General features: G+C 39.7%; 1 protein-coding gene across 2 annotated transcripts in view; it reads left to right on the top strand.

Annotated features, from left to right (window-relative positions):
* Window positions 1-23,819, top strand: part of LOC112254696 (receptor-type tyrosine-protein phosphatase epsilon) — a 55,048-nt gene that overhangs the window by 18,672 nt on the left and 12,557 nt on the right. Inside the window, exons 3-5 of one of the 2 annotated variants that reach the window (XM_024427482.2) lie at window positions 7,691-7,762; window positions 12,878-12,974; window positions 13,396-13,469. In XM_024427482.2, the coding sequence (XP_024283250.2) occupies window positions 7,691-7,762; window positions 12,878-12,974; window positions 13,396-13,469 (243 nt within the window). Of the gene's footprint in view, window positions 1-7,690; window positions 7,763-12,877; window positions 12,975-13,395; window positions 13,470-14,308; window positions 14,497-23,819 lie in introns of those variants that run through there. The other variant, XM_024427490.2, reaches the window with a different exon arrangement.

The raw sequence follows: 23,819 nt of genomic DNA, 5'->3' as shown, positions 1-23,819 counted from the left end.
GTATTCACCTGGAATACATTTCAATTAACAGCTGTGCCTTGTTAAAAGTTCATTTGTGGAATTTCTTTCCTTCTTAATGTGTTTGAGCCAATCGTGTTGTGACAAGGTAGGGGTGGTATTCAGAAGATAGCCCTATTTGTTAAAAGACCAAGTCCATATTATGGCAAGAACAGCTCAAATAAGCAAAGATAAAAGACAGTCCATCATTACTTTAAGACATGAATGTCAGTCAATCCGGAATATTTCAAGAACTTTGAAAGTTTCTTCAAGTGCAGTCGTAAAAACCATCATGCGCTATGATGAAACTGGCTCTCATGAGGACTGCCACAGGAAAAGAAGACCCAGAGTTATCTCTGCTGTAGAGGATACATTCAGTGGAGTTACCAGCATCAGAAATTGCAGCCAACATATATGCTTCACGGAGTTCAAGTAACAGACACATCTCAACATCAACTGTTCAGAGGATACCGTGTGAATCAGGCCTTTATGGTTGAATTGCTGCACAGAAACCACTACTAAAGGACACAATAAGAAGAAGATACTTGCTTGGACAAAGAAACACAAGCAATGGACATTAGACCGGTGGAAATCTGTCCTTTGGTCTGATGTGTCCAAATTTGACACTTTTGGTTCCAACCACAGTGTCTTTGTGAGACGCAAAGTAGGTGAATGGATGATCTCCGCATGTGTGGTTCCAATCATGAAGCATGGAGGAGGAGGTGTGATGGTGTGGAGGTGCTTTGCTGGTGACACTGTCAATTATTTATTTAGAATTCAAGGCACCCTTAACCAGCATGGCTACCACAGCATTCTGCAGCGATACGCCATCCCATCTGGTTTGCGCTTAGTAGGAAAACACACCTCCAGGCTGTGTAAGGGCTATTTAAGTAGGAGAGTGATGGAGTGCTGCATCAGATGATCTGGCCTCCACAATCATCTGACCTCAACCCAATTGAGATGGTTTGGGATGAGATGGATGGCACAGTAAAGGAAAAGCAGCCACCAAGTGCTCAGCAAATGCGGGAACTCCTTCAAGAGTGGCTACATTGAAGAATGAGAAATATAAAATAGATTTTGATTTAACACTTTTTGGTTATTACATGTGTTATTTCATAGTTGTGATGTCTTCACTATTATTCTACAATGTAGAAAATAGTAAAAATAAAGAAAAACCCTTGAATGAGTAAGTGTTCTAAAACTCTTGCCTGGTACATTATCCATGACCATAGTATTTACATTAGCAATTGCTGCACAGCTTAGTGGTGGATCAAGTGAATGAAGGCTACTGTTGGCCTTGCATGTTTTTGATCCAGAACAAATAAGATGAAATGTGAGTGAAATATGAATGTTATTGTACATTGGTTGTAATCAAATTGAAACACATTTTATTTGTCACATGTGCTGAATACAACTGGTGCAAACCTCACTGTGAAAGGCTTACTTACAAGACCTTAACCAACAATGTAGTTTTAAGAAAAATAAGAGTTAAGAACTAAATGTACTTAATAAAATTTAAAAAAAATGAAGAGTAACAATAAAATCACAATAACGATGTTATATACAGGGAGTCCCGTTAAGTGAAATGGTGCTTTTTACATTGGGTAAAAGTAGAGACTCATAGCTACGAAATGTTATATCATACACTGCATTTGAGGAACAATGGGAAAGTAATTCTGCTTTGAAAGTTGATCAACATGTAAACTCACTTTTGAGAAAATCGCCTTTGAATGTTTTGATATCTAGTGAAGAGCAGTTCTTTGTCTACACCCATTCAGCATCGTTTACACCCTCTTAAGCTTTAGCCCCACCCATCTCATTTCGCTCTCAGAGCGCACACTTGACGCTCTGGCCTATGATTTGTTTACCTCCGGATAACATAAAAACAGTCAAATCAGCTCTGCTGGCAACAATTTCATAACGCTTTTTTGCAGATGTTTACTGACATAGCTTATATTCAATGGGTGTTGTACACACGTCACATAACGTTAGCTAATGAGCCAGCCAGCTAACGCTAGCCTGTTAACAAAGTGCCAACACTGTTTAACATTAGACTCTAACTAGAAAAAGCTAATTGCTCTGGGAAACAAATAATAACATCTGCTAGGTAGCCAGCTAACGTTAACTAGCTAGCTAACAGTACACTTCAGCTTAAGACATATAGCTAGCTAGCTAGGTAAACAATGAACCTAGCCAGGTAAACAACGTTTAAGATCACACACGTCACGTAACATTAGCTAACAAGCCAGCCAGCTAACGTTAGCTAGTTAAACAACAATGAACAAAGTGGCAACAATGCCACAGTGCTGGGAGCTAACCAACCAGGTCCAATGTTAGCTAGCTAACATTAGGCTCTAACTAGAAAAGCAAACGGCTCTGGGAAACAAAAAATAATGTCAGCTAGGGTGCCAGCCAGCTAACGTTAGCTAGCTAGCTAACAGTACAATTTAGCTTGAAATGAAATCACTTTCTGTCAAAATTAGAAACGTGTAATATATGAAAATGTAGCTAGCTAACGCTAGACTATCTTATCTGCATACATCAACATGCATCTGACTCCCTGTCAGGAATGCTATACCACGGTTGCCCTTAGTTTAAATATGTAATCCAGAGACAGGTGTTTTCTCCATCTCTTTAGCTATCATACTCTAATTCCACTGATTTCAAAATGTGTTCCTCCAGAAAATGGAGAGCAACACTTATGCAGCTACACAATACATTTTTTTTAAAGTAGCGTTCGACAGGTTTACAGACTGACCAGCTCAAATAGACAGGCCCCTTCAAAATGGCAGACCAATCCAAACTCCTGTCTCGGCATGTCCAGCCCACTCATTATCTCAGCCAATCATGGCTAGTGGGAAGGTTGCTTACTTTTTCTGTGGCTTAACCAACAAGGCTCATAATTTAACAGATGGCATACAAGTTTGTTATTAAGGCACATGAAAGTTCACATGTTCGAGAAGACATTTCTGCTCAAAGAATATAATAATTAAAACATTTTTTTGAGCACTTGTTGGCTGATTTTCCTGATTTCCTACTCTGCGGTCCAACTCATCCCAAATCATCTCAATGGGGTTGCTGTTGGGTGATTGTGGAGGCCAGGTCATCTGATGCAGGACTCTGTCACGCTCCTTCTTGATCAAATAGCCCTTACACAGCTTGGAGGTGTGTTTGGGTCATTTTCCTGTTGAAAAACATAATGATAGTCCCACTAAGCAGAGACCAGATGGGATGGTGTATTGCTGCAGAATGCTGTAGTAGGCGTGCTGGTTAAGTGTCCCTTGAATTCTAAACAAATCACATACAGTGTCACCAGCAAAGCACCCCCACACTATCACACATCCTCCTCCATGCTTCACTGTGGGAACCACACATATATAAATCATCTGTTCACGTACTCAGTCTCTCACAAACAGATGGTGATTGGAACCAAAAATCAAAAGGACAGATTTCCACTGGTCTAATGTCCATTGCTCGTGTTTCTTGGCCCAAGCAAGTCTCTTCTTATTATTGGTGCCCTTTTGTAGTGGTTTCTTTGCAGCACTTTGACCATGAATGCCTGATTCACGGTGTCTCCTCTGAACAGTTGATGTTTAGATGTGTCTCTTACTCTGTGATGCATTTACAGTCGCAAGAAAAAGTATGTGAACCCTTTGGAATTTCCAAGTTTCTGCATAAATTTGACATAAAATTTCACAAAAATAATTTAACTAAAACTAATAACACACAAATTGTATTTTTCTTGTCTATTCTGAATACATAATTTAAACATTCACACTGTAGGTTGGAAAAAGTATGTGAACCCCTAGGCTAATGACTTAAAAGCTAAAAAAAAAAAAAAAGCTCTAAAGCTAATTGGAGTCAGGAGTCAACTAACCTGAAGTCAAAACAATGAGACGAGTTTGGATATGTTGGTTAGAGCTGCCCTGCCCCATGAAAAACTCACAAATTTTGAGTTTGCTATTCACAAGAAGCTTTGCCTGATGAATCATGCCTCGAACAAAAGAGAAGACCTAAGATTAAGAATTGTTGCCTTGCATAAAGCTGGGAAGGGTTACAAAAGTATCTCTAAAAGTCAGTCCATGGTAAGACAAATTGTCTATAAATTGAGAAATTTCAGCACTGTTGCTAATCTGTGGCCGTCCTGCAAAGATGACTGCAAGAGCACAACACAGAAGGCTCAATGAGTTTAAGAATCCTAGAGTGTCAGCTAAAGACTAGCATCTTCTCTGGAAGATCTGGCACATCTGAAGTGCACAAAATAGCACCTGGATGTTCCACAGCGCTACTGGCAAAATATTCTTTGGACAAATGAAACTAAAGTTGTGTTGTTAAGGAACACACAACACTGTGTGTGGAGAAAAAAATGGCACAGCACACCAAAATCAAAACCTCATCTCAACTGTAAACTATGGTGGAGAGAGCATCATGGTTTGGGGCTGCTTTGCTGCCTCAGGGCCGGGACAGCTTGCTATCATCAATGGAAAAATGTATTCCTAATAAGGCTATCTGTCTGCCAATTGAAGCTCTACAGAAGTTAGGTGACAGGACAACAACCCTAAAGACAGAAGTAAATCAACAATAGAATGGCTTGAACAGAAGAAAATATGCCTTCTGGAGTGGCCCAGTCAGTCCTGACCTTCTGGAGTGGCCCAGTCAGTCCTGACCTTCTGGAGTGGCCCAGTCAGTCCTGACCTTCTGGAGTGGCCCAGTCAGTCCTGACCTTCTGGAGTGGCCCAGTCAGTCCTGACCTTCTGGAGTGGCCCAGTCAGTCCTGACCTCAACCCGATTGAGATGCTGTGGCATGACCTCAAGAGAGAGGTTCACATCAGACATCCCAAGAATATTGTGGAACTGAAACAGATTTGTAAAGAAGAATGGTCAAATTCCTCCTGACCATTGTGAAGGTCTGATCCGCAACTACAGAAAACGTTTGGTTGAGGTTATTGCTGCCAAAGGAGGGTCAACCTGTTATTAAATTCAGGGGTTCACATACTTTTCCCGACCTGCACTGTGAATGTTTACACAGTGTGTTCAATAAAGACATGAAAAAGTATAATTGTTTGTTTGTTATTAGTTTAAGCAGGATGTGTTTGTATATTGTTGTGACTTAGACTTAATTTATGCAGAAATCCAAGTAATTCTAAAGGGTTCACATAGTTTTTCTTGCCACTGTATTTGGGCTGCAATTTCTGAGGCTGGTAACTCTAACGAACTTATCCTCTGCGCAGAGGTAACTCTGGGTCTTCCTTTCCCGTGTCAGTCCTCAAAAGAGCCAGTTTCATTATAGCGCTTGATGGTTTTTACGACTGCACTTGAAGAAACTTGAAAAATTATTGACATTTTCCGCATTGACTGCCCTTCATGTCTTAAAGTAATGATGGATTGTTGTTTCTCTTTGCTTATTTGAGCTGTTCTTGCCATAATATGGACTTGGTCTTTTACCAAATAGGGTTATCTTCTGTATACCACCCCTACCTTGTCACAACACAACTGATTGGCTCAAATGCATTAAGAAGGAAAGACATTCCACACATTAATTAAGAAGTTTTGAAATGCATTCCAGGTGACTACCTCATGAAGCTGGTTGAGAGAATGCCAAGAGTGTGCAAAGTTGTCATCAAGGCAAAGCGTGGCTACTTTGAAGAATCTCAAATATACAATATTTTTTTTATACTTTCTTCGTTACTACATGATTCCATTTCATAGTTTTGATTCCTTCACTCTTATTCTACAATGTAGAAAATAATACAAATGGAATGAGTAGGTGTGTCCAAACTTTTGACTGGTACTGTAGATAGATAGAGAAGTGAATGCAGTGAATGAACTGAGAGAAAGCATGCAGGGAATTCTACACCATTAAAAATCTAATTCTAACTGAAATACCTATTAAAATTTGGCTAAAACTAATTGAATGTGTTATTGAACTAATTGCACTTCATGACAGCGAGGTGTGGGGTCCACTTGCAAAACAAAATTTCACCCAATGGGACAAACACCCTATTGAAACCCTGCATGCAGTTCTGTAAGATTCTCTTACATGTCTACAGGAAAACTACAAACAATGCATGCAGGGCAGAATTAGGCCAAAATCCACTAATAATAAAAGCTCAAAAAAGAACAATTAAGTTTTGGAAACATCTAAAATACAGTGACCCCCTCTCATACCGGACAATTTACATTGACCCTCCCTTGTACACTGCTGCTACTCGCTGTTTGTTTTTATTATCACTTTTTATTTTAGTCTACTTGGTAAATATTTTCTCCTTCTTGAACTGCACAGTTGGTTAAGGGCTTGTAAGTAAGCATTTCACGGTAAAGTCTAAACTTGTTATATTCGGCGCATGTGGCAAATAAAGTTTTATTTGATGTCATTACCAAGCCCTGCAATGCCAAGAGCTGAGCAAAGAAAAGAGTTCCCACATCCAGCTGGTCCTGGGGCTGAGTTGACAAACCTGTTCTACTAACACACTGAAGCCTCAGGACCAGAACATCCAATCCATCAGATCAAAACAAATTACAACACAGTCAAAACAAAACTACAGTACTTATTGGGAAACACAAGCACAAAGCTAAATCCAGTGCTATCTAGCCCTAAATCGACAGTACACCGTGGCAAACTATTTGACCATAAAAACCTTGACAAAGTACAGGCTCAGTGATCACAGCCTTGCCATTGAGATGGTTAGACACTGTTGGGGGAGGATGCAGAGAGCTGGGGGTTGGCAGCGCACTACATTTCTGCCTGTCATAAATAGAGGGACAGTGTCTGACAGACCAACCAACCTGAACATGTCCTCTATGCTTATTGTTATTGTTTAATGTATGGTTATTTTGACCCTTGGTTATCGTTGTTACTGTTGTCCCTTTGACAACATTGATTATTATTATTAATTATGTTAATATTGTAATTCTCCAAAGTAAGCTTTGGCAATATGTACATTGTTACGTCATGCCAATAAAGCAAATATAATTAGAGAGAGAGAGAGAGAGAGAGAGAGAGAGAGAGAGAGAGAGAGAAAATTATTAACAATGGCAGTATTAATGATTATATATATGCCATGCAGCTTTGACTAAAACAGAGAATAAAGTGGTGCTCTCAAGTCTGCACATGGATAAAACTCTTAACAATAACTGTACTCTGGTTTAATACAGCCTATGTATCCTTGTAGTGCCTTCAGGCTACATAGAGTGACTCAATGGTAACAGGAGATTCCTCTTCCTTCAAAGTGATTGTTCTGAGAAAAGGATATTTCTCTTTCATTTTTCACTGTTTCTCACTCCCTCCTATCCAAGCGCTGCTCATTGCTATGTGAGATGTACATCTCTTGAGCTTATGTTTAGCTTTGCTCCAGTCTGTCTAGGACTACAGGGGATCTGGTTTATGTTGTCTATGAGATAATGCGTCCTGTTTGGTCATTGATATGTGTATTTTAGGGATATGAGGTCAGAGGAGATGCACCATGCTGCTATGTGGATATGCTCGGACAGGACAGGAAACTGATAGGCTATAAGGAGTTACAGAATCAGACAGACAGAGGGCATCATCCTCTTATTTACACTGACAACACTGACATCGTCTGGCCAGAATTTGTTTGTATCGTGGGCGCCCTCTAGTGGAATTTAGTTAGTGGATTTTCTTCTTTTTTTCACAGCATTATGTATTCACTCATGTTCTGTTTTATCTCCACAGTCACAATGGTGTTGTTTCTGACTGCAACTATAATAACCTTGAATAACTCCTCTCATGAGAACCAGACTACAGGTAAGTGACTTTCATAAGAATAGGGAATCAAACAGGGCCTTGTTTCCCAGTTGCGATGTAACTTAAGCATTTCGATGATCTTACCAGATGCATCGTTATTCACGAGTCAAGTTTTTAAGAGTGTTTCCCAAACAAGCACGTAGAGAGAACGTTAATTAAGTGCAATGTTAGAACATCTGACAATACTGATAGGATCGAACGAAAAGCAGAGCTGCTCTCGGATCAGCTTTCTCCATTCAAACCGTACCTTAGCATTATAATTATCCAAAAATACTAACGACAGATCAGCTCCTAGAGATATATTACCACTTATGGCTGCAGATATAGATGCGGCTTATTCTAAATGCTGAACCTATCATTTTAGTATTCATTAGGATCCCCATTAGCTGCTGCCAAGGCTTTGTGTGTGTGTCCTCATTGTGCTGTGAGGTGTTGTTTTGTCTTTTTTATTTTATTTTACTGCTCGCTTGAGAGTTACTTGATGTGGAAGAGAGTTACATGTAGTCATGGCTCTATGTAGTACTGTGCATTTCTCAGAGTCTGTTCTGGACTTGGGGACTGTGACCCAAAAGGGTTCTACCTTGAACCAAAAGGGGTTCTCATATGGGGACAGCCTAAGAACCCTTTTGGTACACTTTTTTATAAGAATGTGGGTGTCTGAGCTCTGTGTTCCCAGTTCGTACAGACAGTTCAGTGCTTTCAACACATCAATACCTCTCACAAAGACAAGTAGTGATACAGTCAATCTCTCCTCTACTTTGAGCCAAAAGATTGACATGCATGTTATTGATATTAGCCCTCCGAGTACATCTAGTCCTTCCTGCAGTCAATTGACCAAATCGCCATCTAGTGGCCTCATTGGTGGAATACAATTAATATTTGTCATAATTTAATAAATATACGTTCAAAAACCTTCTGAAAACCCGGTCTTTCTATATCAAACAAATTTGTAGGGTTGAATATTAACTATAATGAACTTATCCTCTGCAGCAGAGGTAACTCTGGATCTTCCTTTCCTGTGGTGGTCATCATGAGAGGCAGTTTCATTATAGTGCTTGATGTTTTTTGCGACTGCACTTGAAGAAACTTTCAAAGTTCTTGATTTTTTCATTGACTGATTTCCATGTCTTAAAGTAATGATGGATTGTCGTTTCTCTTTGCTTATTTGAGCTCTTCTTGCCATAATATGGACTTGGTCTTTAACCAGATAGGGCTATCTTCTGTATACCACCCCTACCTTGTCACAACACAACTGATTGGCTCAAACACATTAAGAAGGAAAGAAATTCCACAAGTGAACTTTTAACCAGGTACACCTGTTAATTGAAATGCATTCCAGTTGACTACCTCATTAAGCTGATTGAACGAATGCCGATAGTGTTTAAAGCTGTCATCAAGGCAAAGGGTGTAATCTCAAATATAAATTATATTTTGTTTCACACTTTTTTGGTTACATGACATGGTTCATGACATGGTTCCATATGTGTTATTTCATAGTTTTGATAGTTTCATAGTTTTGTCTTCACTATTGTTCTGCAATGTAGAAAATATAAACAATAAAGTTAAAACCTGGAATGAGTAGGTGTGTCCAAATATTTGACTGGTACTGAACATCGAATCTTCGTTATCATTTACAAGCAAAATATCCTGTTGACACCAGCAATACAAGTAACGTTAATAGTAGCAATAGAGGACATATTTGGCAAGCTAGAAGAGTGTGCGCGCTGGAGGCCTTTGGACAAGTCGACGAGCAGTGAGCTAACACTGTGGAGGACGAAGGCTTGAGGGATATTATTTGGATAGGATCGGACGACTCAACGTATGAGTTACCCTCGAGCCATCGTCTTTACAAAAATACACAAGATGTATGAAAGCGAGAGGGCTACGAAAGCGGAGGAGTTGAAACATGCAATGGCTGTTGCTCTCACAGAAGACCACTGGAGATTCTGTCTGTATCCACAACTACCTTGGGGTTACTGTGCACCACATCAATAAAAACTGGAAACTGCATTCACATGCTATGGACATAATGAAGACAGAAGACAGTCACTATGCTGAAACGTGCGCTCGGCATTTCATGGATCTAGCAAAGCAGTGGAACATTGAAAACAAAGTTACCACAGTTTGCACAGACAGTGCACGGAACATGATTGCAGCTTCGAGACATATGCCTTTTGAACAACTGCCCTGCATCGCACACAGTCTCCAAATGTCCATCGCAGTGTCCCTACAGAACAGCGGTGTCACGTTCTGGCCTTAGTTCCTTTGTTTTGTCTTTGTTTTTGTATGGTCAGGGCGTGAGTTGGGGTGGGCAGTCTAGGTTTGTTTTTCTATGTTGGTTATTGTGTTCGGCCTAGTCTGGTTCTCAATCAGAGGCAGGTGTTGTTAGTTGTCTCTGATTGAGAATCATACTTAGGTAGCCTTTTTCCATCTGGGTTTTGTGGGTGTTTATTTTCTGTCTTTGTGTTACATGTGTATGTCACCAGACAGGACTGTTTTGTTTTGTTCGTTCATTTTGTTATTTTTGTATTGATTCAGTGTTCAGTGCTTCCTTTAATTAAAATGATGAACACTTACCACGCTGTGCTTTGGTCCTCCTCTCTTTCTCCCGAAGACGATCATTACAAGCGGGTTCGATCATGCCCTAGCCAAGTGCCGAACAGCCCACCAAACGCTGCATTGCTATGACAGCAGCAAGTTCCAAATGGGCTAAAGAAGGAGTCATTCGCACAAGATGTCACAACAAGATGGAACTCCACTTTTGAAATGGTAAAGCCTCTTGCCCAACAGAAAACGAACATCACCATGCCAATCATAACTGTAGAAGCTGGAGGCACTATGGGAGCCCTGCAGGTAATATTCTTTATCTCTATATTAGTGTTATAATAAGATGTTGTGTGTGTGTGTGTCTATGTGTGAGAGAGCAATTGTGTAATTGTGTGTGTGTGTGTGAGAGAGAGTGTGAGAGAGAGTCTGTGTGTAACAAGCCTCTCACAATTGACTGAAGTAATTTTGAATTATCTTTCACTGCAGGTACTTGACTGAACTTCTGATATGGAGAGAAGTACATTTCCTGCTCCGTGGTGTTGCCTGCTTTGTGTCATCTCCTTTGGGTGATGGAGAGTTCTGATGATGACCCTGCCTACATGGAAAGATTCAAGCTGACATTCACAACAGACCTGGAGAAACGCAAGAAAAACACCAACCTCACATGGCTGAAGATCGCCATAGCTCTCAACCCAAGGTTTAAGGACCTGAAGTGCCTTCCCAGATCTGAGAAGGGTGAGGTGTGGGCTTTGGTCAGCAACTTTCTGACGGAAGAGAGGTCTGCCCAGCAACCTGATAAAGCAACAGAGTCAGAGCCACCAAAAAAGAAAGCTGCCCTTTTGTTGAATTCTTCTGAGTCGGACTCTGATGAAGAGGAGGAGTTCAATGAGAAATGTGTAGAGCGTTACAAGGCAGAGCCCAGCATCAACATGGAGGATTGTCCACTACAGTGGTGGTCAGAGCTTGCAGGGGCACACACCAGGCTGGCCTGCATTGCATGGAGGTACCTGGCAACGCCTGCTACATCAGTACCTTGTGAGAGGTTGTTTTCACTCTCTGGGCATATCGTGCAAAAGTAAAGAGCAGCTTTATCATCTGAAAATGTCAACAGTCTTGTTTGTCTTTGGAACTGGCTCAGTGAAAAGAAACTGGAGGATGACTGTGTGTGTGTGTGTGTGTGTGTGTGTGTGTAACTATTCTTGTGGGGACTTATGGTCTCTACAATAATAGTAAACAAATAAAAAATGGACCAACTGGGGACATTAGACATCAGAACTAGAGTTAGGAGCTAGGGTTGGGTTTAGGATTCAGTGCTAGTTTTGGGTTTAGGGTTAAGGTTAGGTTTTTTTGTTGAGGTTAGGGTTTTTTGTTAAGGTTAGGGAAAATAGGATTTTGAATGGGACTGAATTGTGTCCACCCACAAGGTTACCTGTACAAGAATGTGTGTGTTTGTGAGAGAAACAGTAAGTTACAGGACTTTCCATCTATTTCTCCCCAATTTTGTGATATTCAATTGCGATCTTGTCTCATCGCTGCAACTCCCCAACGGACTCGGGAGAGGCGAAGGTCAAGTAATGAGTCCTCATGAACATGAACTGCTGAACTGCACTTCTTAACACCTGCCCGCTTAACCTGGAAGCCAGTCACACCAATGTGTCGGAGGAAACACTGTTCAACTGACGAAAAGGTCAGCCTGCAGGCACTCGGCCTGCCACAAGGAGTCGCTAGAGCACGATGAGCCCCCCCAACCAAACCCTCCCCTAACCCTGACGACACTGGGACAATTGTGCCCTGCCCTATGGTACTCCCGTTCACGGCCGGTTGTGACACAGCCTGGGGTGATGCAGTGCCTTAGACCACTGCGCCACTCAGGAGGCCGCGATTAATTATTTTATTTGTTTGACAGCCATAATATATATTTATTTATTTTCAAGTTTGAGAAAATGTTCCTGACCTCCAGTTACACATCATGAAATATATTGAGGAAAACATTACAGACAGCAGCCTAGAATTAGCGAAATAGAATTCAATGGAATGAACATAAAATGAATGTTAATGTGATTGAAATATAAAGGCCTACCTGCCCTATAATGTATTTATCTTTTGCAGTCATCTACATTTTCATTTGAAGCATCATTTTATTATTTGTATTTGTAGTCAACTTCGTTAGAGACAGATATAGCTCTTGTTTCTGTGTTTAGCGTATATCCTCTGTGTATGAAGTGATGCGTAAGGGGGGAAAAAAGCATCTGACGACGCACTTAGCTGTTCTACGGGTGGTCTGAGGCAGTCGGTAAATAGAAAGCGTTTAAGTGCATCTTTAGTAACTATGGTTTTGGGAAACAACTCGGCCACTAAAGATGGTTCTAGCGATGAGCTTAACGCTATGAAGGCTCTGGGAAACGAGGCCCAGGACAATCAGCATACATTAACTCGATCCAAAATGTAAACAATTGTTAGACATGCCCAGTGCAATTATCTATTTAAATGGGTGCATATAGATGTGAAAATATTGACAACACTTGTATGTGTAGTATACAAAATAATATATTTATCTTTGTTTCCCAGAAAACCCCACCCCCCAGGGTGCCCATGTACTTTCCTATATGCTGGTCGTCTCTCTTCTTCTCATCATCATTGTTCTCCCGACAGTATACTTCCTAAGGTAACAAACAACACTGGGTAGCTTCACCTCACCCCCATCCTTTCCTTTATCATCAGCCCAGCCCACCCCCACTGTGTGTGTGTGTGTGTGTGTGTGTGTGGGTGGAAAGTGTTCCAACAACTGCTCTTCCAGTAAAACAGAAAACAAATGCCTAGCTAGGTCATATTATACCATGCTCTCTCTGTCTCACTCACTCACTCACTCACTCACTCACTCACTCACTCTGTCAACTCCTCTCTCAGAGGTGAGGATACTCTGTGCTTCTCATGAGAAAGAACAGCTTTCAGTACAGATGGTGGGTTTCTATTTCTTCTGACTTGTTGAGCTGAAATATTCTCTTTCATCGGTTATGGTCGGATAACATTTTAGTTCTTTCCTCTTTTGTTTCCTTTTCCTCTTCTCTGTCACAATCTCTGGTTAGGTTTAGAAACCACAGGAAGGCTCTTGTCACCTCAGCTGATAAGAAGATTCCAAATGGCTTCTTGGAAGATCAAGGTACGTCTCACAACTTCACTTTTCCACATACGGTACATCTTATGTATAGGACTGTTACGGTAACTATTACCGCCACACCGGCAGTCATGAGTCTTGACCACAGTAAAATTCCACTTGACCGTTGACTCACAGTAATCTCCTCTTATGCACTCTAGCCATACATTAGTAGTACCCAACTCGCTAACGATCATCCGGTTCTAATGGCCTGGTACTCAGGGCTCAGGGCTGTATTGTCATCTGACATCAACGTGAATGCAATTTGAAAATCACATCATACACGTATCATCAAAAGAGTATGTGCTTTTAAAATTCTACTCACTATGATGATCAATTTGAAGAAAGAAGTTCAACAACAGGTTGAAACTGATTGTAAAACATGGTCGTTGTTGATGTTTCAAAGCCTAACACAACAAAATGGACAGCGATTTCGAAAGTGATTGATGATTAATTCAAAACATCCATGTGACCTGTTTTAGGAAACTAGGCGTATGTCGCGGGTCACAACTTCACAGGAGAGCCGTTTAAACGTAAACTTTTTTATTTGTCAAAATGTGTTTTTTGGCAGAAATGCCTTCTCGAACATGTGCACTTTCATGTGCCTTATTAACAAACTTGTATGCCATCTGTAATTACGAATTAAATTGTTAAATTACGAGCCTAGTTGGTTTAGCCATAGAAAAAGCCAGCAACCTTCCCACTAGCCATGATTGGCTGAGATGATGAGTGGGCTGGACATGCCGAGAGATAAGTTTGGATTGGTCTGCTATATAGCACGCTTTTGTCTATTTGAGCTGGCCAGTATGTCTAGGTAATCTTGTCTAACGCTGCTTTTAAAAAATGTATTGTGTATTAAAACTGCTTAAGTGTTGCTCTCTACTTTCTGGAGGACTGAGTTTTGAAATCAGTGGACTTCGAGTATGATAGCTAAGGAGATGGAGAAAACACATGTTTCAGAATTACATCTTCAAACTAAGGTCAACCATGGAATCCGACAGGAGACGCGTCCAACCATGAATGATGTATATGGGTAAGATAGTCTAGCTAGCCACTGTTGACTAACCCCATTCCGTACAAATGTGTGCAACCGCGGCATTCAAACGAGGCTGCAATGAAAACTAATGGGACTGTAGCAACTGTGTTGGCATCAAAATCTGGGGTGTGAACTACATTTCTATTCAAGCATTGGTTGACATGGTAATGGTCCGGTAGTATTGGAGAAAACCCCTCTGACACCGTACGTTAAATTGTGACGTGTCATGATGTAACGTACAACACACATAATGCAACTAATTCTGTGTCAACTGAATGCATACATTTTTTGCTTCATCACAGCACGCCATCATGACTCTCAAAAGCCGCGACAGCCTCTGTTTACTTCTGAAGATAACTTTAGCACCGCCCTAAAAACCCAATTCAATTTCGGCACAAACCTTCAAATAGCTATGCAATTACACATTATATATACTCTTTATAATGTTTTATTTACATTTTAGAGGTGATGTTGGACAGATCGGATGAAAAAGCTGTTTCCCCACATGGCTCATCTCCCCTTTCCCTGTCACAAAGTAGGTTTCGCTTCCCCACCTACCATTTTTTTAAAGACCTGACGGAGCTCATTGCCTTCTTCAGTTATGCAGAGACGAGCAGCATGAAGGTCTCGTCAATGATTTTGCTGGAAAGGGGAGACATTGTGCTTTACAATGGTATTCATATTACAGTTGACCTGAAAATATTACATTTTTGGGCTCTAAAATAAGGTCAATTGTACTTTACACTGCATTAGCTAACTATACATTTTCAGATATTACACGTTTTAAATTTTGACAAAGACCCATTTGCTTGGCTACCTATAGCATGATGTTAGCTAGCTAACATGGAACCTGGTTGGTTAGCTACCTGCAGATTCATGCAGGGTAGTAATGTCATGAGTTGTGATTATGGTTCATTGTTTACCTAGCTAGCTACATGTCTTAACCAAAGACTCCACTATGCAAGTAACCATTTCGGGTGCGTTCGTAAATTCAGTCTCGCCATCTACTCCGATTTTAGAGCACTCTTGTCTGAGTGTGCCAGAGAGAGCAGAATAGCAATGAATTTAAACACGCTCAACACCCGTTGAATATGGCCGGTGTCAGTAAACGTCTGCAGAAAAGCGTAGTTCAATTGTTGCTAGCAGCATAGTTACAGTCACCAGCTCTGGATAACATGAAAACAGCCTCACCAGCTCTGCCAGGGTGAGTAAAATGGTCAGAGTGGGGTGTTTTCTCATTATGTGTTTGGAATTAGTCAATGTTAGTCAGTTAGCTTGGGTGCTTGACTGCCGTTGTGAAGTCAGAACGTTCGGATCAACCCTACTCATCGGCCAGAGCATCCGATGTGCGCTCTGATCACGAAACACTCTGAATTTACAAACGGACAATCTGACAGCACAGTTGCTGGACATTCAGATACTTGTCCCAAAGCCACTCCTGCATTGTCTTGGCTGTGTGCTTAGGGTCATTGTCCTGTTGGAAGGTGAGACTTGCCCCAGTCTGAGGTCCTGAGCGCTCTGGAGCAGCTTTTCATCAATGATCTCTCTGTACTTTGCGCCATTAATCTTTCCCTCGATCCTGACTAGTCTCCCAGTCTCTGCCGATGAAAAACATCCTCACAGCATGATGGTGTGACCACCATTTCTCACCGTAGAGATGGTGCCAGGTTTACTCCAGACATGACGCATGGCATTCAGGCCAATAGGTTCAATCTTGGTTTCATCAGACCAGAGAATCTGGTTTCTGGAATCTGAGTCCTTTAGAAGCCTGTAGACAAACTCTAAGCAGGCTGTCATGAGGAAAAAATACAGGTGAATCACTTTTTGAATAAGGCTGTAATGTGACAAAATGTGGAAAAAGTAAAAGGATCTAAATACTTTCAGAATGCACTGTATATAGACAGGTGTGTGCCTTTCCAAATCATGTCCAATCAATTGGATTTACCACAGGTGGACTCCAATCAAGTTGTAGAAACATCTCAAGGATGATCAATAAAAACAGGATGCACCTGAGCTCAATTTCGAGTCTCATAGCAAAGGGTCTGAATACTTATGTACATTTTAATACATTTGCAAAAAAAAATGTTCGTTGTAGATTGATGAGGGGAAAAAATTATTAAATCAATTTTAGAACAAGGCTGTAACGTAACAAAATGTGGAAAGGTCAAGGAGTCTGAATACAGTGCATTTGGAAAGAATATGTTCCAAAGGCACGCATCAGCGGCTTCTATGCTGGTGGCCTGGAGATGCTTAACATGTTTGTTAATTAACGGCCAATTACCATGAGACCGGCAGGCTTTTGCATGACAATAACCGGCTGCCATAATTTCATGACCGCCACAGCCCTAATTATGTATACAATATTTAATTTGAACCATTGAGTATGTGTTGTGGGATAAGATGCAAGCCTTAGGTTGTGTGTACATAGTTATTCTTGAATTTCAATACTTATCTGTTCTCTAGATAAGTCGTCACAATCAAAACACAAAGTCAGGTCTATTCTGTAGCGATATCCTACTGAAGGCATATTCTGCTATTGAGATCTGTCAAGTCGAATTAACACGTCTAAAATGGTAGAAAATTATAAAAAGATTCACTGTCTACCTTACCACAGGCAGTTGAAGCAAAATTCATTGTAACTTTCTAACCTTGTAATTAATAATTATAATTCATTAGATTTGTAAAGCACTTTTCATTATACACACTCTCAAAGTGCATAAAATACAATATTAAAGAAACCAAATAGCAAATAATGAACACAACTAAACAGGTCAACTGACACAAAGAACACAGCTGATGCTACAAGGGACAACAAGTACACTAAGGAGCACAGCTCTCTCTCTTTCTCTCTTTTCTCTTCTCTCCCTCTCTCGCTCCATTGTCAAATTGTTTTATAATTTAATGTGTTTATTGTTTGTCTATCTTTTCTCTGTATTTGTCTACATGTTTATATATGTTTACAACAAGCAAGGGGAAGATATCAGAATAGGGGCATTGGGGAATAATAACATATTGTACAGAATACATTTGTACTGTAGTGAAGCCGTCTCTATAGTAACGCAATGTCTCTTTCATGATCATGTGAAACGTCAATTGCTATGGAAATTCTGGAATGTGTTTTTCAATGATGTTAAAGGTAATTATGATGCAACTATGAATGTGATACGATATGGATTACAATGATTAATATTAAGGCTATACGCACTACATGTTACACACATAGATACTCAAACATGCAAATTGGCAGAGTTATTATTTATTTGGACATAACACATTATAGTCTTACTCTTATACAGACATCATACACACTCATTATATCATAGCCAAAATCATACACATCAACCTACTCAGATTTGTTACACACATAATTTGTCTCAATTTTGTAATATCTGTGGCATTGGCTCACAGGCAAACAGGCAAGGGAATAAAACAAATATCGCTAGAACCTATTTCTTGAATTCTTAATATCAGATATGTCAAAGCTCTAGTTTTGACCTTCATAATACATCTGATGGCAGTAACTTTACAAGCACTACTTATGGTCAATTTAGCCTGAGAATATTATCTAGTTATGGTAAGGGGTGAAATAAGTATAGCTAGTTATAATTGTAATGATTTGGCAGATTATAAAAAAAGAAGATCAGTCTTTACATGGCTATAAGAAAAGGAATATAACATATACTGCTTACAGGAAACTCACTCTTCATCCTTAGATGAAGTTGCGTGGGAAAACGATTGGGGTGGTTAGAGAATTTTCTGTCATGGACAAAGGAACTCAAAGGGTGTGATGATATTAATTAACAAACATTTCGATCTGAATGTCCAAATAATCAGGAATGATTAGCAAAAAAAGAGATTTGGCTCATTAATCTATATGGTCCAAATCCGGATGAACCACACTTCTTCGAAAACATTTATACCAATTTATTGAACTTACAGGCAACTATAACACAGTGTTAAGTACCTCAATGAACCGTAAAGGTAATCACTCTACAAACTATCATCACCGTGCCCTTAAGGAAATCACAAATATTATGGACACATTAGAAATAGTGGATATTTGGAGACTAATAAACCCCGACCTAGTGAGATATACATGGAGGAGACTTAATCAAGCTAGTCGTCTTGACTACTTTCTTGTCTCTTTCTCTCTTGCATCAAAGATTTAAAACGTTTTAATAGGAGACAGGATGCGATCGGATCATCATCTAATTGGCATTCACATAATTCTTATAGATTTTCTATGTGAACAGGGATATTGGAAATGTAATCAAAGTTTACTTCAGGACAACTTATTTTTAACTGATACAAAATAATTTATAACTGAATTTTTCCAGTATAATATAGGTTCAGCAAATCCCCTTATTGTTTGGGATATCTTTAAATGTAACTTCAGGGGTCATTCAATTCAATATTCATCAATAATAAAAGCAGTTTCTGGCTAAAGAAACAAGACTAACAAGGGAAATCCATGAACTAATAGTACAGGTACATAGCAATAAAAACGATACTACAGAGATACAAAATAAGTTAGAAGAAAAAGAACTTGAGGAACTTATTCAAGAACGATCTAATGTAATCTATTACGAAAATATAGCAAACTGGATGGAATGTGGAGAAAGATGAACAAAATTCTTCCTGAATCTCCAATACAGGAACGCTAACAAAAATAATTTGCAGAAACTCGTTACTGAAGACTGAGTCATCTATGATTCTCCAAATTATATTTTAAGAGGAAGCTAATTATTTTAGGTAGATGTTCTCTTTTCCGTCTCATCAAAAGATCAGTGCGAAGGCCAAATTTCAGAGGAATAACTTTTTGAGGCTATAAAATCCTTTCAGTCTGGAAAAACCCCAGGGCTTGATGGCATACCAGTAGAGGTATATCAAGTATTTTTTCATATACTCAAAGCTCCATTGTTAGATTGTTTTAACTACTCATATAGAAATGGTAGTCTGTCAGGTAGGTCTGATTTCTCTATTATTAAAACAAGACCCAGATGGCATATATAAAGACCCGGTCTATCTAAAAAAAACTGTAGGCCCCTTACACTTCAACGTTGTGATCCATAAACACTATTAAATGCATAGCACTCAGAATTAAAAGGGTTTTTACAAGGTATTGTTCATCCTGACCAGACAGTTATTTTACATGGGCGATACATTGGAGATAATATACAACAACTACTAGAAATAATAGAACATCATGAAACATATAAGAAGCCAGGAATGGTATTTATAGCGGATTTTGAAATGGCATTTGATAAAGTAAGACTGGATTTTATTTAAAAATGCCTGGATTTTTTTCAATTTCTGTGATTCTCTTATATAATGGGTAAAAGTAACGTATAGCAACCCGAGGTGTAAAATAGTAAACAACAGCTACTTCTCAGAGAGTTTTGAATTGTCAAGAGGAGTTAAACAAGGGTGTCCGCTGTCACCATATCGTTATGGCCATCGAAATGCTAGCTATTAAAATCAGATCCAATAACAACATTAGAGGATTAGAAATCCAAGGCTTAAAAACGAAGGTGTCCATGTATGCCGATGACTCAAGTTTTATGTTAAGTCCGCAAGCTAGATCCCTGCAATGTCTCATTAAAGATCTAGGTAACTTTTCTGTACTCTCTGATTAGTGTACAATATTACGTATTGGATCCTTAAAAAATACAACTTTTACATTACCTTGCAGCTTACCTATAAAATGGACTGATGGTGAAGTAGACATACTCGGGATTCATATCACAAAATATATAAATTAGCTCTCCACAATGAATTTCAATAGAAAACTTGTAAAATAGACAAAATCCTGCAACCATGGAGAGGTAAATACCTGTCTATTTATGAAAAAAATCCCCCTGGGATTAACTCCTTAGTCATATCTCAGTTTATTCACTTACTTATGGCGCTGCCTACTCCTGTTGATTCGTATTTCAAATCATATGAGCAAAAAATATTTAGCTTTATCTGGGACGCTAAACCAGACAAAATAAAATGAGCCTATCTATATAATGAATATGAATTGGGTGGGTTGAGATTATTAAATATAAAAGCACTAAACCTCTCTCTAAAATCTTCACTCATTCAAAAGTTTTATTTGAACCCTAAATGGTTCTCAAGTAGATTAATAAGAAAAGCTCATCCATTGTTTAAAAATGGCCTTTGTGCAGATTGCCATGTCTCATTTTCGATTAATTGAAAATGATACTTTTTTCAAAGTATCTGTATTTTTCAAACAAGCATTGCAGATCTGGCTACAATTTCAATTTCATCCCCCTGAAAAGATAGAACAAATATTATGGTTGACCTCAAATGTGCTCGTTGATAAAATACCTGTATTTATTGGAAAGATGTTTGAAAAGGGTATTTTGTTCTTAAATTATATTGTAATGGTAGAGTTATGTCCTTCATGGAGTTATCAGAACTGTATGGGAAGGTCTGCTCAATCCAAGAGTACAACCAATTGATTACAGCTTTGCCCCAAAAATGAAGGAGGCGGGTGGCAGCGGGAGGAGGTAGGGAACTGGTCTGTCTGCCAAATATAAAGGATCAAAACTGGTGGAGGAATAAAAATAGCATAAATAGGAAAGTATACCAGTTTCATTTGAGGACCAGGATGTTGACAACTGTGCCATACAGATTGCAAAATAGTTGGGAAGAGATTTTTGATGTACCGATTCCATGGTACAGGGTGTATGAGTTGGTATATAAAACAACGCAAGATTCAAGACTTCGTGCTTTTAAGCTAAAATTATTATATAGAATTCTTGCCACCAACAAAATGTTGAATATTTGAGGCATAAAATCATTGAAGCTCTGCAGATTTTGTTGTGAGGATACAGAATCAATAGACCATTTATTTTGGTATTGCCCTTGGGTAGCCTTTTTCTGGTCTCAGGTTCAGGAATGGCTGAAAATGCATAGCATTAATCTAAAATTGACCCTAGAAATAGTACTGTTAAGAGATCTTGAGAGAACGGGCCAGTCAATTACTAATATACTAATACTATTAGCAAAAGTATTTATCTTCAACATGCAATTTGTAGATTCTATTCGATTAGATAGATTGAAATTGTATGTTATACATCATAGCATAGTTGAAAGATGTGTGTTGCGTAGAAACACGAAATGGGTGGCCAGCAGAGATAGATGGGATGGGCTGAGGGAAGCTGAGGGTTGGTATGTGGAATTGGAGACAAGTGGGAGTGGAGTTGCTGTGTGAGAGAGAGAATGATGGTCAAAAGATAAAGGGGGAAAAAAGTCTAAATAAAACATAATAAAAGTACATTTGAATGACACTAAGTGGCAATGTTTTTACAATTAATGCTGGTTTGCCTGAGGCTGATGCCATGCAGGTGTTTGTACACATGCATATACACACACTCTCATTCAAATAAACACATACAAGAACACACACACATACATGTAAAAGTTCCAGACCTGCACACAAAAATATAAAGTAGGCACTGCTGTTATGATTTCAGTTGTCCTTGATGTTCTTTGTTTTAAATGTATTGTTATTATAGTTGGGTTGTTTTTGCATTGTTTTCTTCTGTCTTTTCCTTTTTTCTCGTTACTTCATTTAGTAATTTATGGATTTTTTTTTCTTCCGGGGGGACTGTGGGAGGAGTCTCGAATGGTTGAGGGACAGCTATTGGAGAACTGTGGGGGGGGCCTTGGAGGGTTCGGGTTTCACAAGATTTTGATCATGAAAAAGGAAACTATGTCATATTTTATCACTATCATGCACACGCACCCTCACACACAAGGATGGTTCTGTTGCGGAAAGACTGATGCATGTTTGATAGTGTCTTGGTGCTGTATTGTTTGTCCTTCAAGTTCTAACACTTTGATGTTACCCACTCCTTGAGTTTTATGTAATAATTATTTCAAAAAATATATATTTAAAAAAAGCAAGCTATCAGCAGAAAGTCTTCCTAAAGAGTAAGGTATTTAGGCCCATTTTAATGGAGCCCAGAGTCTGTGGTGCCTTCAGGTGGCCCAGAAGGGGATTCCAGAGGCTGGGGCAGTCTAGCTGAGGGTGCAGGTGGGGTTAAGGGAGGGCAGTTATTTGAGATAAGGAGGGGCATTGCCATGAATACACTGGAAAATCAGCAGGAGGGTTTTTGAATTCAATCTGGAATGAGACTGGGAGCCATTGCAGAGATGCCAGGATGGGGATGATGTGGTGGCGTTTCCACACTCTGGCAGCTCTGTTCAGGATGTATTGGAGCTTCTGGAGACTCCTGCCTGGGATCCCGATGAAGAGTGTGTTGCAGTAAACCAGCCTCGAGGAGATAAAGGCATAGACAAGCTTTTCTGTATCAGACTGAGTGAGGATAGGGCAGAGATTGGCAATGTGCTTGAGGTGATAGAATGATGCTTTACAAAGGTGTCTGATGTGGCGGGTCAAAGGTCAGGGAGGAATCTAGATTTACACCCAGATTGGAAACTGACAGGCTGACTACACCGCTCGCGTCGCGTGTGCGAGCGTTGCAAAATGTAAAAAAAAATCTATATTATTCAATTATTGCACCTACACTGCTCGCGCGCGCCATCGAGCGTCTGCGTTGCCACGAGCTAAAATAGATGTCAGTTCTATTTCTGACGCAGATCGCGCTGCAAGTCCTGTCTTTCCCCTGTCCTCATTGGTTTATAGAAGCAGGTACCCACGTGCCATCTCCTCATTGGTTATACCCACGTGGGGGATTGAAAGACAAAATAGGTCGGTGGCGGTAATGCACGTAATTTATGAAAGTTGCCAATCGTAATATAAAGTCAAGAGAAGAAAAAGCCTGGAAGGAGGAGAGATGAGTAGAAACGACTCGGTTTACCATTCTATGTGTGGATTAATTGGAGGAGTAGAGGACCTTGTGCATTTCAGGTAAAATAACAGCTCAATGTTTATATCCCAGGACAAATTAGCTAGCAAGTGCAAGCTAGCTAACTAGCTAGCTAAATTGCCATAAATGTTTAATGCTTTGCAACCTTAATGCTTTGCAACCTATCCCCAAATTCATATAATTGGTTCAGAGTTTGTTTTGATATTTGACAAAATACATTTATGCATGATGGCGCACGATGGCGCACGCACGCAGCCGGTTTGGGTTCCGTGTAAGGGGTAGGGAGGGATGTTCTGTCCTGCGATGGTGAGGTGTGTTATTGTAAGTTATAATGTAACTTTCACATGTAAAGTACAATGTTTAGCAAGTGTGAGTGAGAGTTGAAGACCCAGTCAGTTGTTTTTATGAATCCCTGTATGATGTCACCCTCCTTATGTTCACCTCATCACATTTATTAGGTCATCTACTTTACAAAAG

The sequence above is a fragment of the Oncorhynchus tshawytscha genome, linkage group LG01 (genome assembly GCF_018296145.1).
Source record: "Oncorhynchus tshawytscha isolate Ot180627B linkage group LG01, Otsh_v2.0, whole genome shotgun sequence".
In the NCBI taxonomy this organism is placed as follows: Eukaryota; Metazoa; Chordata; class Actinopteri; order Salmoniformes; family Salmonidae; genus Oncorhynchus; species Oncorhynchus tshawytscha.
This window is presented reverse-complemented; position numbering and strand designations above follow the sequence as displayed.